The following is a 21,551-nucleotide window of genomic DNA, read 5'->3' on the forward strand; positions in this document are numbered from 1 at the left end:
CCCCAAATTATGCTCATCGTTAAGAGTATAAAGGTCTAGTTCTCAGGTGGCTGAGGTCCGTCCATGCAGAGTGAGGAGGCAGGCTGGCAGAGCACACCCCAGTGGGGTATTCCTTCCACAGGTGGAGGTATTATCAGTGGTAGCCCAGCAGATTCTCAGCATCCAACAAGCCATTATCCGGAAGCTGAAGATGTTCATCTTTGAAGGCACCGAGCTCTCGCTGAACCCAACCTGTGCTGTCTTCATCACCATGAACCCTGGGTATGCTGGCAGGGCTGAGCTGCCGGATAACCTCAAGGTAACTGTTGGCCTTGATTTGATATAGCATAAATGTATTTATAGTGTAGAAACTTCTAGGAGTATGCTGCTGAAGATCTCTCATAGTTAGCCTAATAGTAGGAATAGCTAATATTTCCAATGTAAGATAATATTTGATCTGAGACCACCTCCCCAACAAAGTCTTACAGTGAGGAAGAATTAATACATAAAGATGAATGGCAATGAATATCAGTGAAACTATAGTAAGAGGCCGTGTTTTGATTATCTACAGTGGTCAGACAGCTGATATAAAGAAATGTCAGCTAGGCAAGGTAGAGAAAGGTGAATGCTAAGGCACCAGTTACCTCTTACCTCCAACCTACTATTGCTAAGAAAGAGTTGTTACATTGTTTCCTTCCAGGGGAGGATGGAAAATTTAGCACTGTTGAAATCATCTAATCTTCATATCCTGCAAAAAGACAATAATTGAGAGTCAAACCAAGATCATCTATTTAGGAAAGAACGCCAAATTTCTTTTTTATATGTTTTTTAAATTGTTTTTATTGAGCTATATATTTTTCTCCACTCCCCTCCCTTCTCCTCCCCTCCCCTTCTACCCTCTCCCATGGTTCCCATGCTCCCAATTTATTCAGGAGATTTTTGTCTTTTTCTACTTCCCATGTAGATTATATCTATGTATGTCTCCTTTAGGGTACTCATTGTTGTCTAGGTTTTCTGGGATTGTGAATTATAGGCTTTTTTTTTTTGCTTTATGTCTAAAAGCCACTCATGAGTGAGTACATATGATATTTGTCTTTCTGGGTCTAGGTTACCTCACTCAATATGATGTTTTCTAGACCTATCCATTTGCCCACAAACTTCAAGATGTCATTATTTTTTTCTGCTGAGTATACCAAATTTCAATGCAGAGAACTCTGACAAACTTAGGTTGAACCATATTAATCAACCCTCTTCATTACTAAACTAGTAAAACCCAAGTCATTTCCTTTCTAAAGCGTACTGTTCTGACACACCAGAGGAAAAACAAGAGTCTATGTGCCCAGCACCTATTGTTGATCTAGCCTGAGCTACAGACACTGTAGCATCCAAAGGCCCTGTCTCTTGTGGAAGAAGGGAAGTGCCTCAGAAAAGGATGAAAGAGAGACAAGGAAAGATGGCCACTAGATGGCCTTGGGATGCTGCTTTCATGGAAGCACAAATCCAAAGGATATAAGCTGATTAGGTCTTCTATGGAAAGAATGTCTGACACCCAGTTGCTTGAAAAGAGCGACCACAGAGAGAGACTTCTAGGCCTGCTTCTTTGTGGATTTCTCCACCCTCTTAGAAATGATAGACGAGATATGACCACAACCTCATCATCAACTTTAGTACACGTTGATCTACCTACTAGAAATGAATTATGATTAGTATCCAGGCTAGCTTGTTCAAATAGACCACTTTGCTCTCAGAGTAGAAAACAGGCGAGAAGATCTTTCAATGCTCCTCCCTGTAGGTTGATGTCCTTGTTTGCTTTCTTTTGCTGTGATAGAACACTGACCACAGCTACTTGGGGGAGTGGCACTATTAGGAGGTGTGGCCTTATTGGAATGGGCGTGGCCTTGTTGGAAGAGGTCTGTTACTTTGGAGGTTCTCATTTATGCTCAAGCCACATGCAGTATCTCAGTTTACTTCCTGTTGCCTGAGTCAGAATGTAAGAACTCTCAGCTCCTTTTCTAGCACCACGTCTGCCTGCATGCTGCCTGGATTCCCGCCATGATGATAATGGACTAAACCTCTGAACTGTAAGCAAGCCATCACAATTAAATGTTGTTCTTTATAAGAATTGACCTGTTTCTTCACAGCAATTGAAACCCTACCTAAGACAGGTAGGAAAGGGCTTATTTAGCTTACACCTCCATGTCATGGTCCATCTTTGAGGGAAGTCAGGGCAAAAACTCAAGCAAAACCCTAGGGCGGAAAGGGAAGCAGAGAGTGTTGGAGGAGCACTACTTACTGGCCTCCCCGGCTCACTCAGCTACCTTTCGTTTATAGCTCAGGCTAGGATGGCACTGTCCCAGTGAGCGGGGCCCTTCCCCATCAATCAGAAATCAAGAAATGCCCCCATAGACATGCCCACAGGTCATTCTGATAGATGCAGTTCTTTTTCTTTGGTTTTGTTTCTCGAGATACAGTTTCTCTGTGTAACAGCCCTGGCTGTCCTGGAACTCACTTTGTAGATCATGCTGGCTACAAACTCACAAAAATCCACCTGCTTCTGCCTCCCAAGTGCTGGGATTAAAGGAGTATGCCACTACTTAAATCAAGATCCCCTCTACCAAGGTCTGTCTAGGTGAACTGACATAGGCTAGTGGGTGTCAAAGTAGAATTTGTACTCCATTTCCCTTTCTCATAACCCAGCTGTCGTAACGACTCTTTGCACTCACCCTAGCCAATAGCTGTGTTAGACCTGTACAAAAACCTCTCATGAAACAGACATTATAGGAAGCAGAAGGCAAAGGTGTGAGGGAGCCTGCATTAGTCCTGGCCTTCCAGCTGGCTAACTGTAAGCATGAGGCAAGCCCCTTCTCCTCTACATTCTAAGATGGAAAGAGAGTAGCTGTTGTTCTAGTTAGGGTTTCTGTCACTGTGAAGAGACGCCATGACCATGGCAACTCTTATAGAGGAAAACATTTCACTGGGGTGGCTCAGAGCTTTAGTCCATCGTCAGCATGGCAGGAAGCAAGGCAGCATGCAGGCAGGCTTGGTGCTGGAGAAGAAACTGAGAGTTCTTACATCTTATTCAGAAGGTAACAGGAAGTAAACTGAGATACTGGGGGTGGCTTGAGCATATATGAGACCCCAGAGCCTGCCTCCACAGAGACACACTTCCTCCAACAGGACCACACCTACTCCAACAAAGCCACACCTCCTAATAGTGCCAGTCCCTTTGGGGGCCGTTTTCTTTCAGACCACCACAACGGGCCACATTTGTTTGTGAACACTTCACTTACACAATATCATTCATTCTCAGCTATTTCTACAAAGGGCTAAAGCTGGTAGTTCATTCTGATGAAAAAAATACTAAAAGTTTCAGATTATGTAACTTGCCCAAACTGGTCTGTATCTGAACGGGAATCAAATCAGCTCTTGCCTGATCTCAGAATTCTCATGTTCTGCACTGGTCTCGCATTCCTGAACGGCATCTGAAAACCTACTGAATCCTGGGAAGTTGGATGATGCTATAAGATGTCCTCATTTGACACAGAGTGAAAAAATGGTTGTGAAACCAGCTCCTAGAACCTTCCATACGACTCTGAGAGACCCAATGTAATAGCATGTAACTCAGTCAAAGTCAGTGCAGAGGTTGTCTGTCTGTCTTAGCCTGTCCTCTGGCCGTCCTTCCCTTGATTGTCAAGGGGTTGACTGGCTCATCTCGTGACTTCTCTCTGTCTCTGTGGATGTGACTCCTCTAAGCATGTATTTTGTGTGCTCTGGTTCTAACTGGTTATTTCTTTCCCAGGCCTTATTCCGAACGGTGGCCATGATGGTTCCAGACTATGCTCTCATTGGAGAAATCTCCCTCTACTCTATGGGCTTTCTGGACTCCAGGAGGTAGGTTCCGTTTGTTTCCCAGTGAGTTCCACAGAGTTATGTTCCATTTGTTTCCCAGTGGATTCCACAGAGGTATGTTCTGTTTGTTTCCCAGTGGGTTCCACGGAGGTATGTTCCATTTGTTTCCTAGTGGATTCCACCTGCCTTTAAAGAGCAACTTTTTTTTGTGTGGAGGGAAAAGAATAAAACCTCAAGTGTTGTTGGTTGTTTTTACTCTTTGACTCTTTTGAGGGGGAGGGCTTCCACCCAGCTCCCAAATAAATACACACAGAGTCTTATTACTTATAAATGCCCGACCTTAGCTTAACTTGTTTCTTGACAGTTTTTCTTAGCTTGAATTATCCTGTCTATCTTTGCCTCTTGGCTTTTGCCTTCCTATATACCTTTCTTTACTTCTTACTTCATGGCAAGCTGCATAGCTGGATGGATGGCCTCTGGAGTCCTCCTTTCCTTCTTCTTTTCTTATTGCTTGATCTTTTCTTCCCAAACCTCTCCTCCTATTTATTCTCTCTCCTGACAGCCCCACCTATTCTGTCTCCTGCCTACCTATTGGCCATTCAGCTCTTTATTAGAACAATCGGGAGTTTTAGGCAGGCAAAGTAGCACAGCTTCACAGAGTTAAACAAATGAAACATAAAAAAATGCAACACATCTTTGCATCATTAAACAAACATTCCACAGTGTAAACAAATTAACATACCTTTAACTAATGTTCTACAACACTCAAGAAACTTGATTTTGCTGATTTGAGAACATATTGCCCTGATTTTGGTCCTGACCCCATTCCTGACAGAGAAAAGGCCCAAGTGTCCATGAAAGGGGCTCTTCTCTGCTATACACATCCAAACACTGTAAAAACAGTAGCCACTCATGTCCTTCCCACCCCTCACAATAACACATTTACCCCATATTACTAAAGGGCTTAAAACAAGACTATAAAACGTGAAATGATTCCAAAGCTGCAGAAAAAAATGTAGTATTTTTTAATGAATTTAACATTTTAGTTAAATTGTTAGCAATATAACATTTATTTCTCCAATTAATGGTGTTATTTCTGATTCAAGCAACTCCCAGTTTTCCAAAACACACAGTAATTAGTGTCTTTATCTGTGTTTGTATATACTCAAAACAGCACACATTATAAAATGGCTTATATTTACCAACCCAAATTTTAAATTTTTTTTGTTTTGTTTTGTGTTTTAGGTTGGGTTTTGTGGGGTTTTTTTCTATTTTGTTTGGTTTGGTTGTGGTTGTTGTTTTACCTTGTCTTTCCTGTAATCAATAGATTTTGTTGCTGCAATAAATATCTTTTCAGGGGAATGTATAATTGTTCCTTGTTTGTAACCTAAGAGAATTTTTCACAGAATATATTACCCTTCCTTGGCAAGAGGTGTCCTCTGAGCTATAGGGTTATTTTTTCTCTCTGGTGGCCCTGGATCACATTGGTTTGACTTATTCAACTCACCGTCTACTGAAGCCCCGTGCTAAGGTGTGAACACTATGGGATCTTTGTTTTCTAAAGGGAATCATCACAAGAGCAATATACCCAAGCGTATTAGTCAGGCCAACCGTGACAGCTGGGTCCCAATGGTGTAGCATAACAAATGTTTGCTTCATCCTCACTCAGAATCCCAAATAGACATTTCTGGTCAGGACATTGCTCCTCAGTGGGTGAGTCAGGAACATGGGATACTTACAGCATGGCTTCAACGTGTGGCATGGGATGTCTCATGGAGGAGATTTTGATGGGCCAGCCTGGACCTGATATGTCACTTGTTCCCCCAGCGCTGGCTAGAAGACATTCTTCTGGCCTCCTCTAGCTATAGAACAGTCTGAGAAATGTGCTTCTCAGCCATGTGTCCAGAAAGACTAAGAAGTAGACATACATGCATAATATGATGTATATATTACACTTTAGAGTTAGCTTGTTTGAATTAAAAAAAAAAAACAGATATCACACAGTACTGTCATGTCACAGACGTGGGAAAGGTAACCGTCCCCCCAGTAAACCTTACTCTCACCCTTCAGGGATTGACACAGTTAATAGTTCAATGTATGATTTCAAACTCGTGTGTGCCTGCATACGTACACATGCATTCCCACACAAAGCGTATAACGTGACTTCACTTAGGGTGTATGTTGGATATATGTGCTTGCTTGCTTTCATTCTATGTTTGAAAGAGAGCTGTGTTTCCTTAGTTCACTATGGTGGTTCTGGTAAAAAGCCTTGCTCACTAAATCCACGGGCAAGCCTGGCATCTGAAGGAGCGGCCCCGAGGACTGAGGACTTGTCTTTGCCCTTGCACAGTCTTGCCCAGAAGATTGTCGCCACCTACCGCCTGTGCTCCGAGCAGCTGTCATCCCAGCATCACTATGACTATGGCATGCGGGCTGTCAAGTCTGTGCTCACAGCTGCAGGCAATCTGAAGCTTAAGTACCCCGAGGAGAACGAAAGTGTTTTGCTGCTCCGGGCCTTGCTGGATGTCAACCTGGCCAAGTTCCTGGCTCAAGACGTCCCCCTGTTTCAGGTACACTGTCTTGGGGCTTTGACCAAGGACTCAGCTCAATTTTGGAGAATGAAATCGTTTTAAAAGCACTGCCCCACATCTTCCACCTCTTGACACCCTCTCTCATTCCAGCCATCCCACTTTGGAGCACACGCATGCGCACGTGAGTGCACACACGTGTGAGAGCATGCAGAGACTTAGAGGTTCGCCTCAGGTGCCGTCGTCTATTGCTCTCCATCTTTTCCTTGTTAAGACAGATTCTCACTGTGGAGCTCTGGCTGGCCTGGAACTCACTGTGTAGTTCTCATTGAACCCGGAGCACACCGAATCAGCTAGCTTGTCTGGCTAGCAAGTTCCAAGGCCCCACCAACCTCTGCCAACTTAGAGTTGAAATTACTGGCACATCACCACACCCAGCTATTTAGAGGGGTGTTCAGGATCCAAACCAGGCCTGAATGCTTGCTTGGGAAGCACTTAGTGCCCGAGACTTCTCCCCCATCCTATCGCCCCTTTTGTCCAGCCCTCTATGTGTTAATAATAGAAAAAAAAAAGCAAAAATTCCCTATTTAGTTACAAATTTCAATAGAAATCTTTTCACAGTTTGCTTTGGATCTGGGTCATGGCTTTTTTCTAATGGAATAGGTTTCTTTTATAACTCATGTAAGGCCTCTTATCAGGCTACGAGCCCATCTTGTTAGTCTATGGCACGACTAGAAAATAGCCCTATGGACCAGTAAATCTTCTCTGGTTTCTAAAATCGGGAAATCATGACTCATAGATGGCATTTTCAGTCCAGGAAGAAACAAGCTTTGCAAATTCTCTAGCATTTCTCCAGTTTGTAGATCTCCTTTGAGGAAAGGGTGAGCTCACCTATCTCTACCCCCCACCCCTTTCTCTTGAATTCTTATTTGACAGGGAATTATCTCAGATCTGTTTCCTGGAGTTGTTCTTCCAAAGCCAGACTATGAAGTTTTCCTGGAAGCCCTGAACAACAACATCAAAAAGATGAAACTTCAGCCAGTGCCTTGGTTTATTGGGAAGATCATCCAGGTTGGTTCCGTGTGCCCAAGTGGGACTGTACCTACGGTCCACTGGAGTCAGGACTGGGAAAGACCTAGGGCAGATGTGAGATGGACCAACAGCCGCCATAAAGGCCTGAATAGAAGGAGAGCTCAAAGACCCACACGACAGTCTGTCATACCTTTAGCCTTTTGTTACAACCCAGCATTTTACCTAGGCGTGTGAAGGTATGCATGTTTAATTCCTAGGTGAACAGCCTGGGCTACAATAGTGAGCCTGTCTCTATCTCAAAGCAATAAAAACAACAAAACAACATAAAACAAATGCCAACACTTTTCCCATGGCCATCTTCTTGAGGAAATGCCTGTGGGAACACTGAATTTTTTTTGTTACTCCGGACTCACAATTCCAACTCAAACTGCCTTAGCCTCTGAAATGGGATTTACTCGCCCTACCCTCTCCAAGTGGCTCCATAAATGTTCAGTGCTGGGGCTGGGGAGGTGATTCTGCGGGTGAAGGGCTTCTTCACAATCTAAGGACCAGAGTTCTGTTCCTCAGCACCCGTGTGGAAGACAGATCCGGCAGCAAAATCTGTAGCGTCAGCAGTGGTGGGGAGCTGGTAGAGATGGGTGGACCTTGGAACCGCTGGCAGCTGTCTATCTGAATAAGGGAGCTCCCGGTTCCCAAGGACACCCCAAAATAGTGGAGAACAATAGAAGACACAATTTCAGTCTCTGGCCTCCATATACGTGTCCACACACATCTACAAATGCACACACCAAAGTCTCAACATCTGGATGGCTCTGATTATGTCACATGACCATATGGAAGCCTAGACCACAACCAACTAGAGATGAAGTCAGCCCCACCCTGTCACATCAGCTAGGACTGTATTATCAGTAGGCCACAGACTGGATGCGACACAGACTCTCCTCAAGCCTGACCTGTGGAGCCTTCATGAAGCTTCATGCTAGTCCTGGTGTTCCCTTCTGGGACCACTCTCTCTATAAAACTGACTTATAACTTGTAATAATAAATTCAGTGAAATACAGCCCAAACACTTCCTTTGCTGATTCATGGACCAGAGTCACAGAGACCACAAATACCATCTAGTCTAGACCACGCATGAGCCCTGAGGTCCATAGAGGAACTGAATTTGGTATTAATGTAGACCCAGGTTAAAATCTCACCCCTGAGGGATCTGAGGCAAATTATCTCACTTCTTTGGGCCTCAGTTTTCTCACCTGTAAAACGGAAGGAGAAGCAATTTCCGTATAGAGTGACTTTTGAGAGAGTGTGCGGGCAAAGCACTGGACAGAGCCTAGAACTCTATCTGTGCCTGCTCCTTATCAGCTTCGCCGTTGTTCAAGTCGTGATGTTAACTGAAGCAAAGGTCAAAGTAGGACCCAGCTGTCCAGACTCGGAGATCACACTGCCTTCTTGTAACATTAATGTTTCTCCCCAGTATACCACCAGTTGAGCTCATTTTTAAAAATATTTCATTTAATATGATATTGAATCTGAATTTAGTTTTGTATTTTATAGGTGGACTAGCCTTTTCCTAGACCTAGGCTTTCACTTTCAATATTTTATTATGAAATATTTTGAACTTCAAAAAAATGAAAAATTATTAATAATCTTACCCCATCCGCCCAGATTTTACAATGAACATTTTATAACATTTTATTACTTTCTCATCCATCATTGACCAGCCATTTACCCAAGCATGTTGTCTACGCATCCTTACATCCACGCAGTCATCCATCTAGGCAACCATACATATATCCACTCATGCATCCATCGACCTAACCCTCCACCTGTCCGTCCATCCAACCATATACTCACTCATCCAGCCACCCACACTATCATCCACAGGCTTATCCATCCCTTCAACTGTATATCCATTCATACATCTATCCATCCATCCACCCAGCCATACACCTATTCAACCATATACCCACTCATCCATCCATCCATCCATCCATCCATCCTTCCATCCATCCATCCATCCATCCATCATCTTGCTTTTAATGTATTCCAAAGCATTTTGCAGATACATGGGTGGAATTTTACATAGTTTAGTGCTGATTATCTTCAAAAACAAGGTATCTAGAGTTACCTGTCTTTTTGTATCTTGATATCTGAATAGCCATTTTCAGAAAGGCAAGGGCTACTGAGTCATTAATGCCTTCCGTTCTGGTTTTGACCCTACTCACTTAAATGTCTCTCAGATCTACTTGGGCATAAAGCTTTCTTGATGGTTAGGAACTTTTTGTTTTGTTCTTTCTCTGTCCACAGCACCTAGAGCCATGCCTGGCATACAGTAGGTGCTCAGCAAAGATTTGCTGACGTATATTTTTCTCTTCCTCTACCTCCCCATTATCATTGCCTTCTTTGATTCTCTTTACTGCTCACCCCCAAGGTGAAAAATAATGAGAACTTGAGCTTCCACATAAAAAGCTTCCTGTGTGTCTTTTCTCTGATGGACTCACTGTCTAAAAGGGAAATCTTTGCACATAAATAAAAGTGACTGGAGTGTTTGTAGTTCAAACGGACGAGCTCCTTGTGACGGGCAGAAAGGAATGATCAGGAAACGTAAAGCCTGAGCTTCTATGACCACTGCTGCCGGCCATCGAATTCATCACTTTTCTGTCTCTGCAATAAAGCCACTGGCAGAAGAAGGAGCTGATTTGGGTTTAAGAGTCCCAGAGCGATGAGAGCTCATCACGGCAGGAGTTGTGGCAGCAGGCAGCAGGATAAAGACACGACGACCTTATGTGTCAATCACGGGTACTAAGCAGGGAGAATGAACTAGAAAATGGCACTGGTCTTTAAACTCCCAAAGTCACCTCCAGCGACATACTTCCTCCAGTAAGGCCACACAAAATCCTCCCCCAATCAGCTTCACCAGCGGGGCACCCGGTGTTCAAATACCATAGTCTGCAGAGGACATCCAAACCGCTGTAGTACTTAAGAGGAGGGGCTGGTTCACCTGGAGTGCTATCGACCTGCTGGAGCCCGGCTCAGAAAATACTCTCCATCAGCTGAGCCCTCCAGTGAGGCTAGAACAGTACGCAAACCTTCTGAAGGGAAATTTGCAAAAGAAAATGCAGGTTGCTAAAATGATCCCCATTTTTTTCCTCTTTAAAGGCAAATGTTCTATCTAATAATTATTAAATATATAAGAAAGTTTTGTGAGCCATAGTCGCCCTGTTCCACTATAAATAACGCTGCAGCTAATTCTAGCAACCTAATTTTTTGGGTGTCAGTAATCTAACCTCGCCCCCCATCCTCCCCCTAGTGGCCACCGTCTATCTACTTTCTAATTCTAGCGAATCCATGTCTTGGGAGATAGGGATGTAATCACCCTGATTTGGTCAATGCACATTCTGTAGATACATCAAATGGTTATCGTATACTCCAAAAAGTGTATAAATATTTAATGTAATTTAAAACTGTAAATCTTTTTATTTGACTTATTATTAGTGTGAGTGTAGGCATGCCGGTGTTGAAGTCAGAGGACAATTTTCAGAACCTGGTTCTCCCCTTCCGCCAGGGGTTGGAGGCATTCAGTGAGACTATCTGAGCCGTCATGTGATAATTAGCATATAGATAGGTGAAGAGCAAATAGTACTTCCTATTTTAGTAGACAATCTAGAACCTTTATTTAACTAAGACATATTTAAGCAATAAACCACTAAAAGAGCTGCAGCTCAGAAGAGTTAATGACCGTGAGGATCTGCTCTCCGCCCTCATTGGCCTCTGGGTTGTAGTACAGGGAAGTGTACCAGGATTGACTCCCTGCATGACTTACAGATCTACGAGATGATGCTGGTAAGACACGGCTACATGATTGTTGGAGATCCTATGGGCGGCAAAACATCGGCGTATAAAGTTCTGGCTGCAGCTCTGGGCGATTTATATGCAGGTAAAGCTTGCACCCTTGGCTTCCAGGAGGGTCAGGACTTCTGTATAGCTGTCTGACTCTGGGGACACAATGCTAGGCCATGGGCTTTGCCAGCTTGGGTGTTGATATATAAGTTAAAAGCAGAATGAGAGTTGAAAACCACTGATGTAGGTAAACACATGGTACCAACTTAACAAACAGAAACTATGTTGTATCACCAAATAAGCAATGTGGGTTTCTTTTCTTCCATTTGTTTGTTTATTTCTGTGGAAATGCAAACATATAATTAAAAAGCATGCCTATGCTGCACATTTATTCAAGAACTTGAACTAAAAATGTTTTCTTTGGGATTGGAGAAGTGACTCGGTGGTTAAGAGTGATTGTCGCACTCCCAGAGGACCGAGGTTCCATTTTAAAATGTTTTCTTGCCAGGCATGGTGGCACACGCCTCTAATCCCAGCACTCAAGAGGCAGAGGCAGCAGATCTCTGTGAGTTCCAGGATAGTCAGATCTACAAAACAGACCCTGTCTCAAAACAGAAATGCTTTCTTTTCCTTATTATTTATTTGAGGGCTTTAAGTTTTTATTTGATGTTATAAGACTGGATCTCACTATTATAGGCTGGTCTTAAAACTCATGATCCTCCCGCCTCAGTCTTCCAAGTGCTGAGATTGTAGGTATGTACCACCCCACCTAAGTTAAACTGTTCTCTAATAAACTTTAATGATGTTATTACTGAATTTTGGAGCTTTTGCTTTGAGGATTGACCTGATATCTCATTTAATAGTTATTGATAATCAAAATAACTAACTTGGGCATTTCAAATTTAAGTACAGTGCTAGTTTTGGCATTTGAATGAATCTAAACAGCTGGAGAGATGGCTCAGAGGTTAAGAGTGTTTGTTGCTTTCCCAGAGGGCCTAAGATAGGCTGCTAACACACATGTCTCAAACAAACCTCTTGTGGCTCCAGTTTTAAGGGATGTGATGCCCTCTTCTGGCTTCCATGGACCCTTGCACCCATGTGCATGCACACACAAACACACACATGCACACACACACACAAATAAATAAATAATAAATGATAAAAACATTTTTAAAACAGAAAAGAAATTAAGAGCCTACATCATTGTCATTGGTTCTTTATTGGCCTGTGGACTCCAACTTTTCCTTACGTGAAAGATTCCGTACAATGAGAAAGTCCTGGACCAAACGCCACAGAACTGCATGCTCCACAGTGGGAATGAAGGAATGTCTTACGTAATACCTTTTGCCACAGCAAAAATAAATAATTTTTAAATTAAAAAAATCATATAAAAATGCCATTTTCTGTCCCTAAATAAATGGGCTATGCCATCTGCCAGCCACGTGGCTCCTGATAACAGTAGTGTTTACTTCTCAGGGACAAACGTCAGTTATGAGCAGTTGAGAGGATTGCAGGGCTTTAGTCCTTTGGATGGAGAAGTGACGGTTCCCAGAATCATTTCAGCTGTCAGGGTTTCATCATCCCAGGCCAGAGCCCAGGATGTCTGTGACACAGGCACACAGGAAAGGTGGTGGAATATTCTTGTTTTTCCTTGAATGTTTGAGTTCTTCTCAGTCAAGCCAGGTTTCTTCAGTCATGAATCTGACATTTGCCCAGTTTAAAATAAAACACAGAAGAAAAATATGGTTGCAAATGAATGGTTCTGATAACCCAAAATATAAGATCTGTTTAGATAGCCCAGTCTTTATAAGGACTAAGCATTGTTCTATAGACTCTCCTTGGACTGTATATTCACCAAGCTGGTGGTCTTTTGTTTACTATCTGGTCTTACCAAAGCCTTTGTAATGGGTTGGGCTTTCTCACTCAGCCAACCAGATGGACGAGTTTGCTGTGGAGTTCAAAATCATCAACCCCAAGGCCATCACAATGGGGCAGCTGTATGGATGTTTTGACCCAGTGAGCCATGAGTGGACGGACGGTGTCCTAGCCAACGCTTTCCGGGAACAAGCATCTTCCATGACTGATGACCGCAAATGGATTATATTTGATGGACCAGTGGATGCTGTTTGGATCGAAAATATGAACACTGTCCTGGATGACAACAAAAAGGTAGCTACCAAGCCCATTGCTTGTTCGTGGGTGGAGTAGGAACTCTTTCATGAATAATCAAAACTGTATAAAGTCATGGATTTGTTGCCCTAGCATAAATGCCCCCCAAAATAATAATAGTCATTAATTCATTAATTTTGCTGGTAGTCAGTAAGCTTTTTGGGATTTACAGTAGAAATAGAAAGGCTTGGGGGGTGTAGCTCAGTGACAGAGCACTTACCTCACAGACCTGGGTTCAACCCCCAACACCACAAAGAAATAGTATGGAAATCTCCAGTCATGGAGATTCCAAACAATTAGTCAAGCTGCAGTCCCAGATGTGAGTCTGTCTTGTTACTTAGAGATGACGTAAGCTGGTGGGAGGTCAGTTCTACCACAGCTGTGACCTCTCCGGTGACATATACAGTGCCATGGGCTGAGGAACACACAGACGTTTTTAACCACAAAATTGAATGGACCGTGGGAATGACGGCCATTTGTTCTTCCCTAAGCGACCAGGGCTCGGGTTTTATCTTATGATTTAAATGTTTCACTCGGGTCCGTGTTGCCAAGTTCTGCCCCGAGTGGATGTTCTGAGGCTCACCCGTCACTTCTCCAGGGAAGTGTCTAGTGTCAAGACCCTCTAGCGGTTTCTCCTTCTGACCTAAGAGGGATTTATGGAGTAATTCTTGCCATCCCAGCCATAGGCTAGACCATGTGGGAGGTTCAAAAACAGTGGTTTGTCAGAGACCTGAGCAAACACAACAGGCTGAGGATATGCAGGCAAAGATAAGCAGGCAAATTCCATGTTCAGTTGGGCCTAATGGTACTGATCCCAACTACTCTGGGAGGCTGAGACAGAAGGATCACCAGTCTGTGTGGGCTAAAGAGTGAGTTCAAAGCCATCACGGGCAATGTAAAATGATCCGTCTCTAGGTAAAATGTAAAATAATAACAATCCTATCTTAAATACAAAGAGACCACGGCACTTCGTAAGCACTCTTAACACCTCATTTTTACCTCAGGCGCAATTTGACATGTCCTCCTTCCCTAGAATCACAAGTGTTGGACCACGCCAGCACTCCCCAACCCATCTGCTCCGCGTTTCACCAGTGGGCTTTCACCACTCTGTGTATTGCTCATCAACCCAGGAGAACAGAGATGATTGTCTGCTTTGTCCTAACACTTAGAATGATGCCCGGCACATAATGGGTTCTCAACACCTCTGTGTAGGGTCCATTGAGTCAACTTTGTCTCCACTGCGACCCTTCATTTGCAGATGGGATTTAAGCCTGCCCCCTGCCCCCCACCCTTCAGCTCTGTTAACTGAGTGGCGCATCTAACCCTGTGCACCCCCACACCCCCACTGCACTTTCAGCTGTGTTTAATGAGTGGCGAGATCATACAGATGAGCCCCAAGATGAGTCTGATCTTTGAGCCAGCAGACTTGGAGCAGGCCTCCCCCGCCACCGTGAGCAGGTGAGCTAGTGCGCTGGCACCCGGGTGGAAGTGGGGGGCCACTCACCCTAAGCGGGAGGGAGAGGGCTAAAAGTCCACAGGTGTGATCACCTATACAATGTGTTGTTCATTTAGCCTGTTATATTATTGGTCCTAGGCATACGTGGATAGTGGGGTCGATTATCAAGCCAGAATTCTGACAGAGTTTGAATATTTCCTGAAGTTGAACTTTGATTTGCCTAGAACCCAGGAAATCCTTCCCATGGATTCCCTTCCCTGACCTTCCACTCCCTCCCTTCTCCTCCCCTCTTCTTCCCATCCTTGCACAAGGCATCAAAGCTAGGCTTTGAGATCGTTGGCTGAGCACAGAACCCCAGCTATAGTTCAAGGTAGGAAAAGGAAGGGCTGAGACGCTGGGCACTATGTCCATGGTAATCACCACCACCCGCTGATGACAGTTCTCACCCCTACTTCACACGTGGGGAACTAGTAATACACTTTGCTTGTCTCATTTTGAGTCACATGGTTCTTTGAGCAGGACTACACGTGTGTGTGTGTGTGTGTGTGTGTGTGTGTGTGTACCTGTGTGAGCCCACATGTGACAATGCAGAGAGGACCCCAGGAAGGTGGAACAGCCTGGCCTTGTTCACTAGGCGGCACATGTCCTCTGAGTGTATGCCCCCAGGAAGCTTTCATAGACGAGCAATAGGAGACCTGTCAAATGTCCGTCAAAGAGGAATAAACTAATAGGGCATGTCTGAAATTACAATATTTATATGTATATCACAAAATAAATGAGCTGTGTTGACATGCACCTATGCAAACTAATCTTAATAACTAGCTTAAAGATTAAAAATCTTAGAAAGAATAAATTCTTGGGAACACTAAATATAAAAGGACTCTGCAGACCAATCAGATGGCTCAGCATGTACGTAAAGCATTTGCTACCCATACCTGGTGGTCTGAGTTGATTCCCCGAACCCATATAAAGGTTGAAGGAGAAAACTGACCCCACAGAGCTGCCCTCTGATCTCCACATGTTCCCAGTGGCATGTGTGCCCCACACATCATATACACACATGCAACAGTAGATAAACAAATTTTGAAAGGAAACCAAAAATGGACAGTAATATAGTACCCCTGTTAAATGGTTTAAGAACAAAACACTGTGCATTGTGTGTGTGCATGCTCACACATGAGTGTGTATGTATGGAATTGTATCAACACTATCACCAAAAGACCTGACAGAAACAACATAAGGACATGAGAGGAAAATTAAATAAAGTGAAATTGAACAGGAGGAGGAGAAAAAGGAGGTGGGGGAGAAAACAGCTTAAAAAAGAAGGGCCGGACTGGAGTGTTGGACTCAGTGGTTACGAGTGCTTGCTCCTCTTCCAGATGACCTGAGTTCAGTTCCCCGTACCCATGTCAGGAGGCTCACAACTGCCTGTATCCAGGGGACACAACCTACTCTCCTGGCCTCTTTGGATCCTGCACACATGTGGCATACACACATACACATAAATAAAAACAAAAGCAAATCTTTAAACAAAATGGAGAGGGGGAAGAAGAGGAAGGAGTGGTCATCTTGGCTCACAGTTTACTAGGGTTTTAGCCTTTCATGGCCGCAAGGGAATGGTGGGGCGTTCACATCATGGAAGAAGAGTAAGGCAGGAACCAGAGCCGGGCTAGAACCTTCAAGGCTCCATCCTAGTGACCCATGTCCTTCAGATATTATCACCAGCTGGGGAACAACATTCAAAATATGATGCTGTGGGGGACATACAGATTAAAACCGCATGTACATGTGTGCATGTGTGTGCACAGATGTGCACCTTCAGCATGGCTGAAAAGGAAAGAAGCCAAGATTGATGACACTCTAGTCTTCCTGTGGGAAAGGGGGTTAGCCTAGGGCAAATAAGATGAGAGCCACGAGACTGGATGAGGCTTACCGTCAAAGCCAATAAAGCCTAGAATACTGCATGAGTGTACTGATGTCTTATGTCAGTCAGTGTTAGTGATGAGCAGGCAGACACCACACCCAGTTGTCTGTGCCGTCAGGTGTGGGATGATCTACATGGAGGCCCACCAGCTGGGCTGGAAGCCCTTGAAGGACTCATACATGGACACTTTGCCCTCCAGCCTCACTAAGGAGCACGAGGAACTGGTAAGAGTCTGGGACACGCCCTTCCTTCACTTTCCTTCCACCCCGGATTCCCTCCTCATCTCATGGACCTGTAGGCCTAGCTCCACCTTCATCATCCTCCTTTCCTGCCAGTCCCTTTATATTCTTCCCTGCCAGTTTTCACTTTCTTTCTCATGTGGTGGGGATGGGATGGGATGGTCTATTTTTAATTCCTGCTCCACCTTCTTCCCGGAGGAGACTGCCAGATCCAAGGCATGTTTTTGAGGGTGACCACGGTGTCGAGTTTTCCTCTACCATCCCACTAGCAGAAATGCCTATGGCTACAGTTCTAGAGACAACATCTTAGAAGAACCATGTCCTGCCGTGCTTCCCCCACCACCACCCTGTGCAGCCTGGCAGTTACCTCTCCAGTCCTGCCTCATTCCTGGGCCATCTTGTCTTGTTTCCATTCCCAGGAAACCGAGCCTTCACTCCTCATGCAGACATCTTGCCTGGTCCAGGCCTTTGTCATCCGGGTTTCATTATATCGTCTTCTTGCTGGGCATGTAGGTCAATGACCAAGTGCTTGCCTAGCATGTGTGATCTCCTGAGTTCAATTACCACTGCCACAGGAAGAAAAAGAGAAAGTTCCCTCCTCTAAGAAGCCTTCCCTGAACTATCTTAAGCCCTTCCTGTTATTCGCCACTTAACACTTTCGTTTCCTGCTGAGGTTTCTCCATGACCTGTAATATATTTGGTTCTTTGTTTATTACTGTCTGTCTCTCCTCCTCCTAGCAGGGGCTGGGTCTGTCTTCCCTATTATTTATCCCCAGCACTATTTACCACAATGCAACCAGTAGACGCTCAGTAACATTTGCTCACTAAATGAATGCAGATGCTCTTCCATTTAAGGTGGGGTAAACTCGGCAAACTCACTGCACATTGAAAATACCATAACTTAAAATACACTTAATCTAAGTACCAAACATCATAGGTTAGCTCCACAGTGCACTGTAAAGGATGAGCTGCTTGCCCAGGTGGTCACATGATAGTCTAGGAGCCATCACTCACTGCTGCAGCCTTGCATCCCGGGAGAGCATCCCGTAGCTAGGAAAAGAGCAAAACACCAAATCTGAAGGATGTACATTTTGAAACAGCACTCACAAGCAGCCAGCAATTGCACCAGCGTCTCCAGCCTCCAAGGTGGGCCAAGCTCCTTGTCTCCACAGTCTCTTGTACTGTTCTCCTCTCAGGTGGAGGACATGTTCACGTGGCTTATCCAGCCCTGCCTGGACTTTAATCGCCTCCACGGCAAGTTTGTGGTGCAAACGTCTCCCATCCACCTTGCCTTCTCCATGATGCGGCTCTACTCCTCTCTGTTTGGTAAGTGTCCCCGTGATTCTGAGTCCACATGGGGCTGGCTATGTCTTGGCTCCTGCTTTTACCCTCATCCCTTTTTTCTTCCTCTTGAGTTAAGGTGGGACCAGATGTTTATCAAGAATGAATGCACTTTCAGCTGTAGATAGCAGAACTTATGGGAAGAACCTTGTGTTTTGTCTTGTTGATTTGTGATCACACAGTGTTTATCTCTTCCTCCCTTTTCCCACCTAAGCTTCCTCATCCACACAGAGAAGCCCCTCCTCCACATGGGGATTTTAACGACAGATTCGAATATATCTCTGAAAAAAAAAAAACTACTTGAAAAAATAGAGAATTTTTCTTTTGTTAAGAAAAGTTATGGGGTCTGGGAAGATAGCTCAGTGAATGCTTACTCAATAATTGCTTACCACAATAGTGTGCAGATCTCAGTTTGATCCCCAGAAACTACATAAAAAGGTGTGGTGTGGTCACGTGTAATCCCAGCACTGGAAAGGTTTAGACAGCTGGATCCTCGGGTCTCACTGGCCAGCCAGACTAGCAAAATCAGCAACTTCTAGGCCAATGAGAGCCCTACCTCAAAAATCAAAGTGGGTAGCACCTGAGGAACAACACCCAAGGTTAACCTCTGACCTCTATTCACAAGCACACACACACAAACACACACACACGCACTCGCACACAAAGGAACATGCACACAAGCACACATATTCACATAAAGAAAGAAAATTTACAGATACAAAAAATTCCCAATACAAATACCTTAGAAGAGAGCTAGCCATACCAGTTTCAAAACCAGGAACCTTCTCCAGGAGACAATGGTTCTGCGATCATGTACCTCTGAGGTACAATCGCATGTTTCCATAACTGTTGTCACATAAGTTAGGCTTCACTGACATCCACTGCTGATGACAGAAGACGCGTGCATTTGGAGAATTCTCACCAGATGCCACTGCTCTTTCAGGAGATGAGATAACTCAAACTCAGACAGAGTTTCTTCACAGCTTCTGCTACTAAACATATTTTCTCAGCTTATTTTTCCCCCCAAAAAAATGTAAGTGTAAACTAAAAAGATAGCATAGCTGACAGTGGAGCAAGGAACTTTATAAATAATGTTTGACTTTTATAAATTATGCTCTGGGTACTCGAGAGATGGCCCAGTGGGTAAAAAGTGCTTGTTGCATAAATATGGAGACCCGAGTTCAAATCTCTAGGACCCACGTGAAGCTAGACGGGTAGCCCACCTGTAATCCCAGTGGTCTTGCACCGATGGGAGAATCTACGGATGCGTGTGTGCCGGCTAGGCTAGCATACGGGGTGAGCAACAAGAAACCCTGTGTCGAGGTAGAAGGTGAGGACTGAGGTTGTCCCCGGACCTCCTCAGCTACCCTATGGCCAACCAGACTAGCAAAATTAGCAACTTCCAGGCCAGTAAGAGACCAAAGTATTGTTGTTAGAATGAGCACAGGCATTGGTGCTGTGCTGCTGGATACATCAGTACCACACTACATTTAATTGACATATGCCCACAGTTTGCGCCCATCTGGGACATTTTCTGTCTTTTCTTGTCCTTGGCAACTTTGCCTCTTGATACTGAACAGTTATTTTCTCATAATTAAATTTAGATCCTGTGTTTTGAGTTAAGGTCATGGAAGGGGAGGTTTTTGTGTGTGTGTTTGCACATGCACATATGTCTATATGTCATAAGTAATAAGATATACATCCATATGTACGTGTGTGTGTGTGTGTGTGTGTGTATCAGAACTGGCTTTGAATTCATGATCATCCTGCCTGATCCTCTGGAGTGCTGGAATTATAGACACATAGCCTCCACCCCATACTTCCAAACCAATCTTGAAGAAGAGCCAAAGTCAGAGAACTTGCTCCCCCTGACTTTAAATATTATTAAAAGCTATCGTCATCCAAATGGTATTGTACTGGCATAAAGACTACCAAAGGGCCCGCAGAGAAATACAAAGCACGGAAACAAATCCTTCCATAAATGGCCAAATCATTTTGACTTATATGCGTTAAGACCATCCATGGGGAAGGACAATTTTTTAGTAAACAGTACCATGTAAACTAGATTCTCACTGCAAAAGAATGAAGTCGGCAGGGTTGAAAAAATGGCATAGTGGTTAAGAGTACTTGCCATGTGCTGTTCCTGTGGAGGACTCACAAGTTCAGGGTCCAGCACCCATGTCAAGAGGCTTACATCTGTTTATAACTCCAACCCCAGGGAATCCAAAGCCCTCTTATTGCCTCCATGGGCATCTGTACTCATGTACAAACATCCACTCTCACACACATCCACGCACAAATAATATCAAAATAATTTTTTAAAAAAATTAAGCCAGGAGTGTTGGCACATGTCCTTAATTTTAGCACTCAGAAGGCAGAGGTAGCAGATCTTTGTCTTTGTTTGAGGTCATTCAGGTTTACTTAGTGAGTTCTAGGATAGCCAGGACTATGTAGAGAGACCCTGTCTCAAAACAAAAAACAAAAAAAAAACTGAAGTGGATCATTACCTAATAAAAACAAAAATCAACTCAAAATGGATGAAAGACCTAAACAGAAAATAAACCTATTATGAATTTTTAAGAAAAAAACACAAGGCAAAAGCTCTTGACTTTGCAATGAATTCTTGGATATAGCATCAAAGACATAAATAGAAAGAATAAACACATTGTATGTCATTAAAATTTAAAATCCGTCTGCATCAAAATGTATTACCAACAGTAAGAGATCAAGCCACACAAAATAAAATTTGTTTTCAAATTATATGCCTAATAAAAAATTAATATCAGGTGCCAGGCATAGTAGCTCATGACTCTAATTCCAGCCCTTGGAGGCAGAGGCAGTCTGATTCTGCAAGTCCAAGCCCAGCATGGTCTACATATGGAATTATGGTAAGACTCTAACTCCAAAATTAAAAAATCATAGAAGAATTAGTATCAAGGACAGGGGAGCTGCCCCAATCAGTAAACTATTTGCCATATAAACAAGAAGAGCTGAGTTCAGTCTTCAGAAGTGATGTGGAAAAGAAGGGCATAGCGGCACAAGTTTGTAACCTCAGTGCTGGAGGGGCAGAGACACTGAATACAGGGGCCCTGATGGGCCAGGCCAGCCGCATCAGCAAGCCCAGACCAATAAGAGACCTTGTTTCAAAAACACAATGTGGGTAGCACCTGAGGAAGGTCAGCCATGGTTGACCT

The 21,551-nt window shown here is 43.9% G+C and overlaps 1 protein-coding gene across 2 annotated transcripts in view; it reads left to right on the top strand.

The window, feature by feature from the left end:
• Positions 1-21,551, top strand: part of Dnah3 (dynein axonemal heavy chain 3) — a 162,606-nt gene that overhangs the window by 66,871 nt on the left and 74,184 nt on the right. For both annotated transcript variants that reach the window (XM_041666669.1, XM_041666670.1), the window contains exons 31-39: positions 122-298; positions 3,779-3,870; positions 6,179-6,398; positions 7,293-7,427; positions 11,214-11,325; positions 13,156-13,397; positions 14,755-14,855; positions 16,896-17,001; positions 18,213-18,342. In XM_041666669.1, coding sequence (XP_041522603.1) covers positions 122-298; positions 3,779-3,870; positions 6,179-6,398; positions 7,293-7,427; positions 11,214-11,325; positions 13,156-13,397; positions 14,755-14,855; positions 16,896-17,001; positions 18,213-18,342 — 1,315 coding nt within the window. The remainder of the gene's footprint in view (positions 1-121; positions 299-3,778; positions 3,871-6,178; positions 6,399-7,292; positions 7,428-11,213; positions 11,326-13,155; positions 13,398-14,754; positions 14,856-16,895; positions 17,002-18,212; positions 18,343-21,551) is intronic.

This window comes from Microtus oregoni, unplaced genomic scaffold (assembly GCF_018167655.1).
Source record: "Microtus oregoni isolate MIOR12 unplaced genomic scaffold, Mior012 000016F_ref0000370, whole genome shotgun sequence".
NCBI lineage: Eukaryota > Metazoa > Chordata > Mammalia > Rodentia > Cricetidae > Microtus > Microtus oregoni.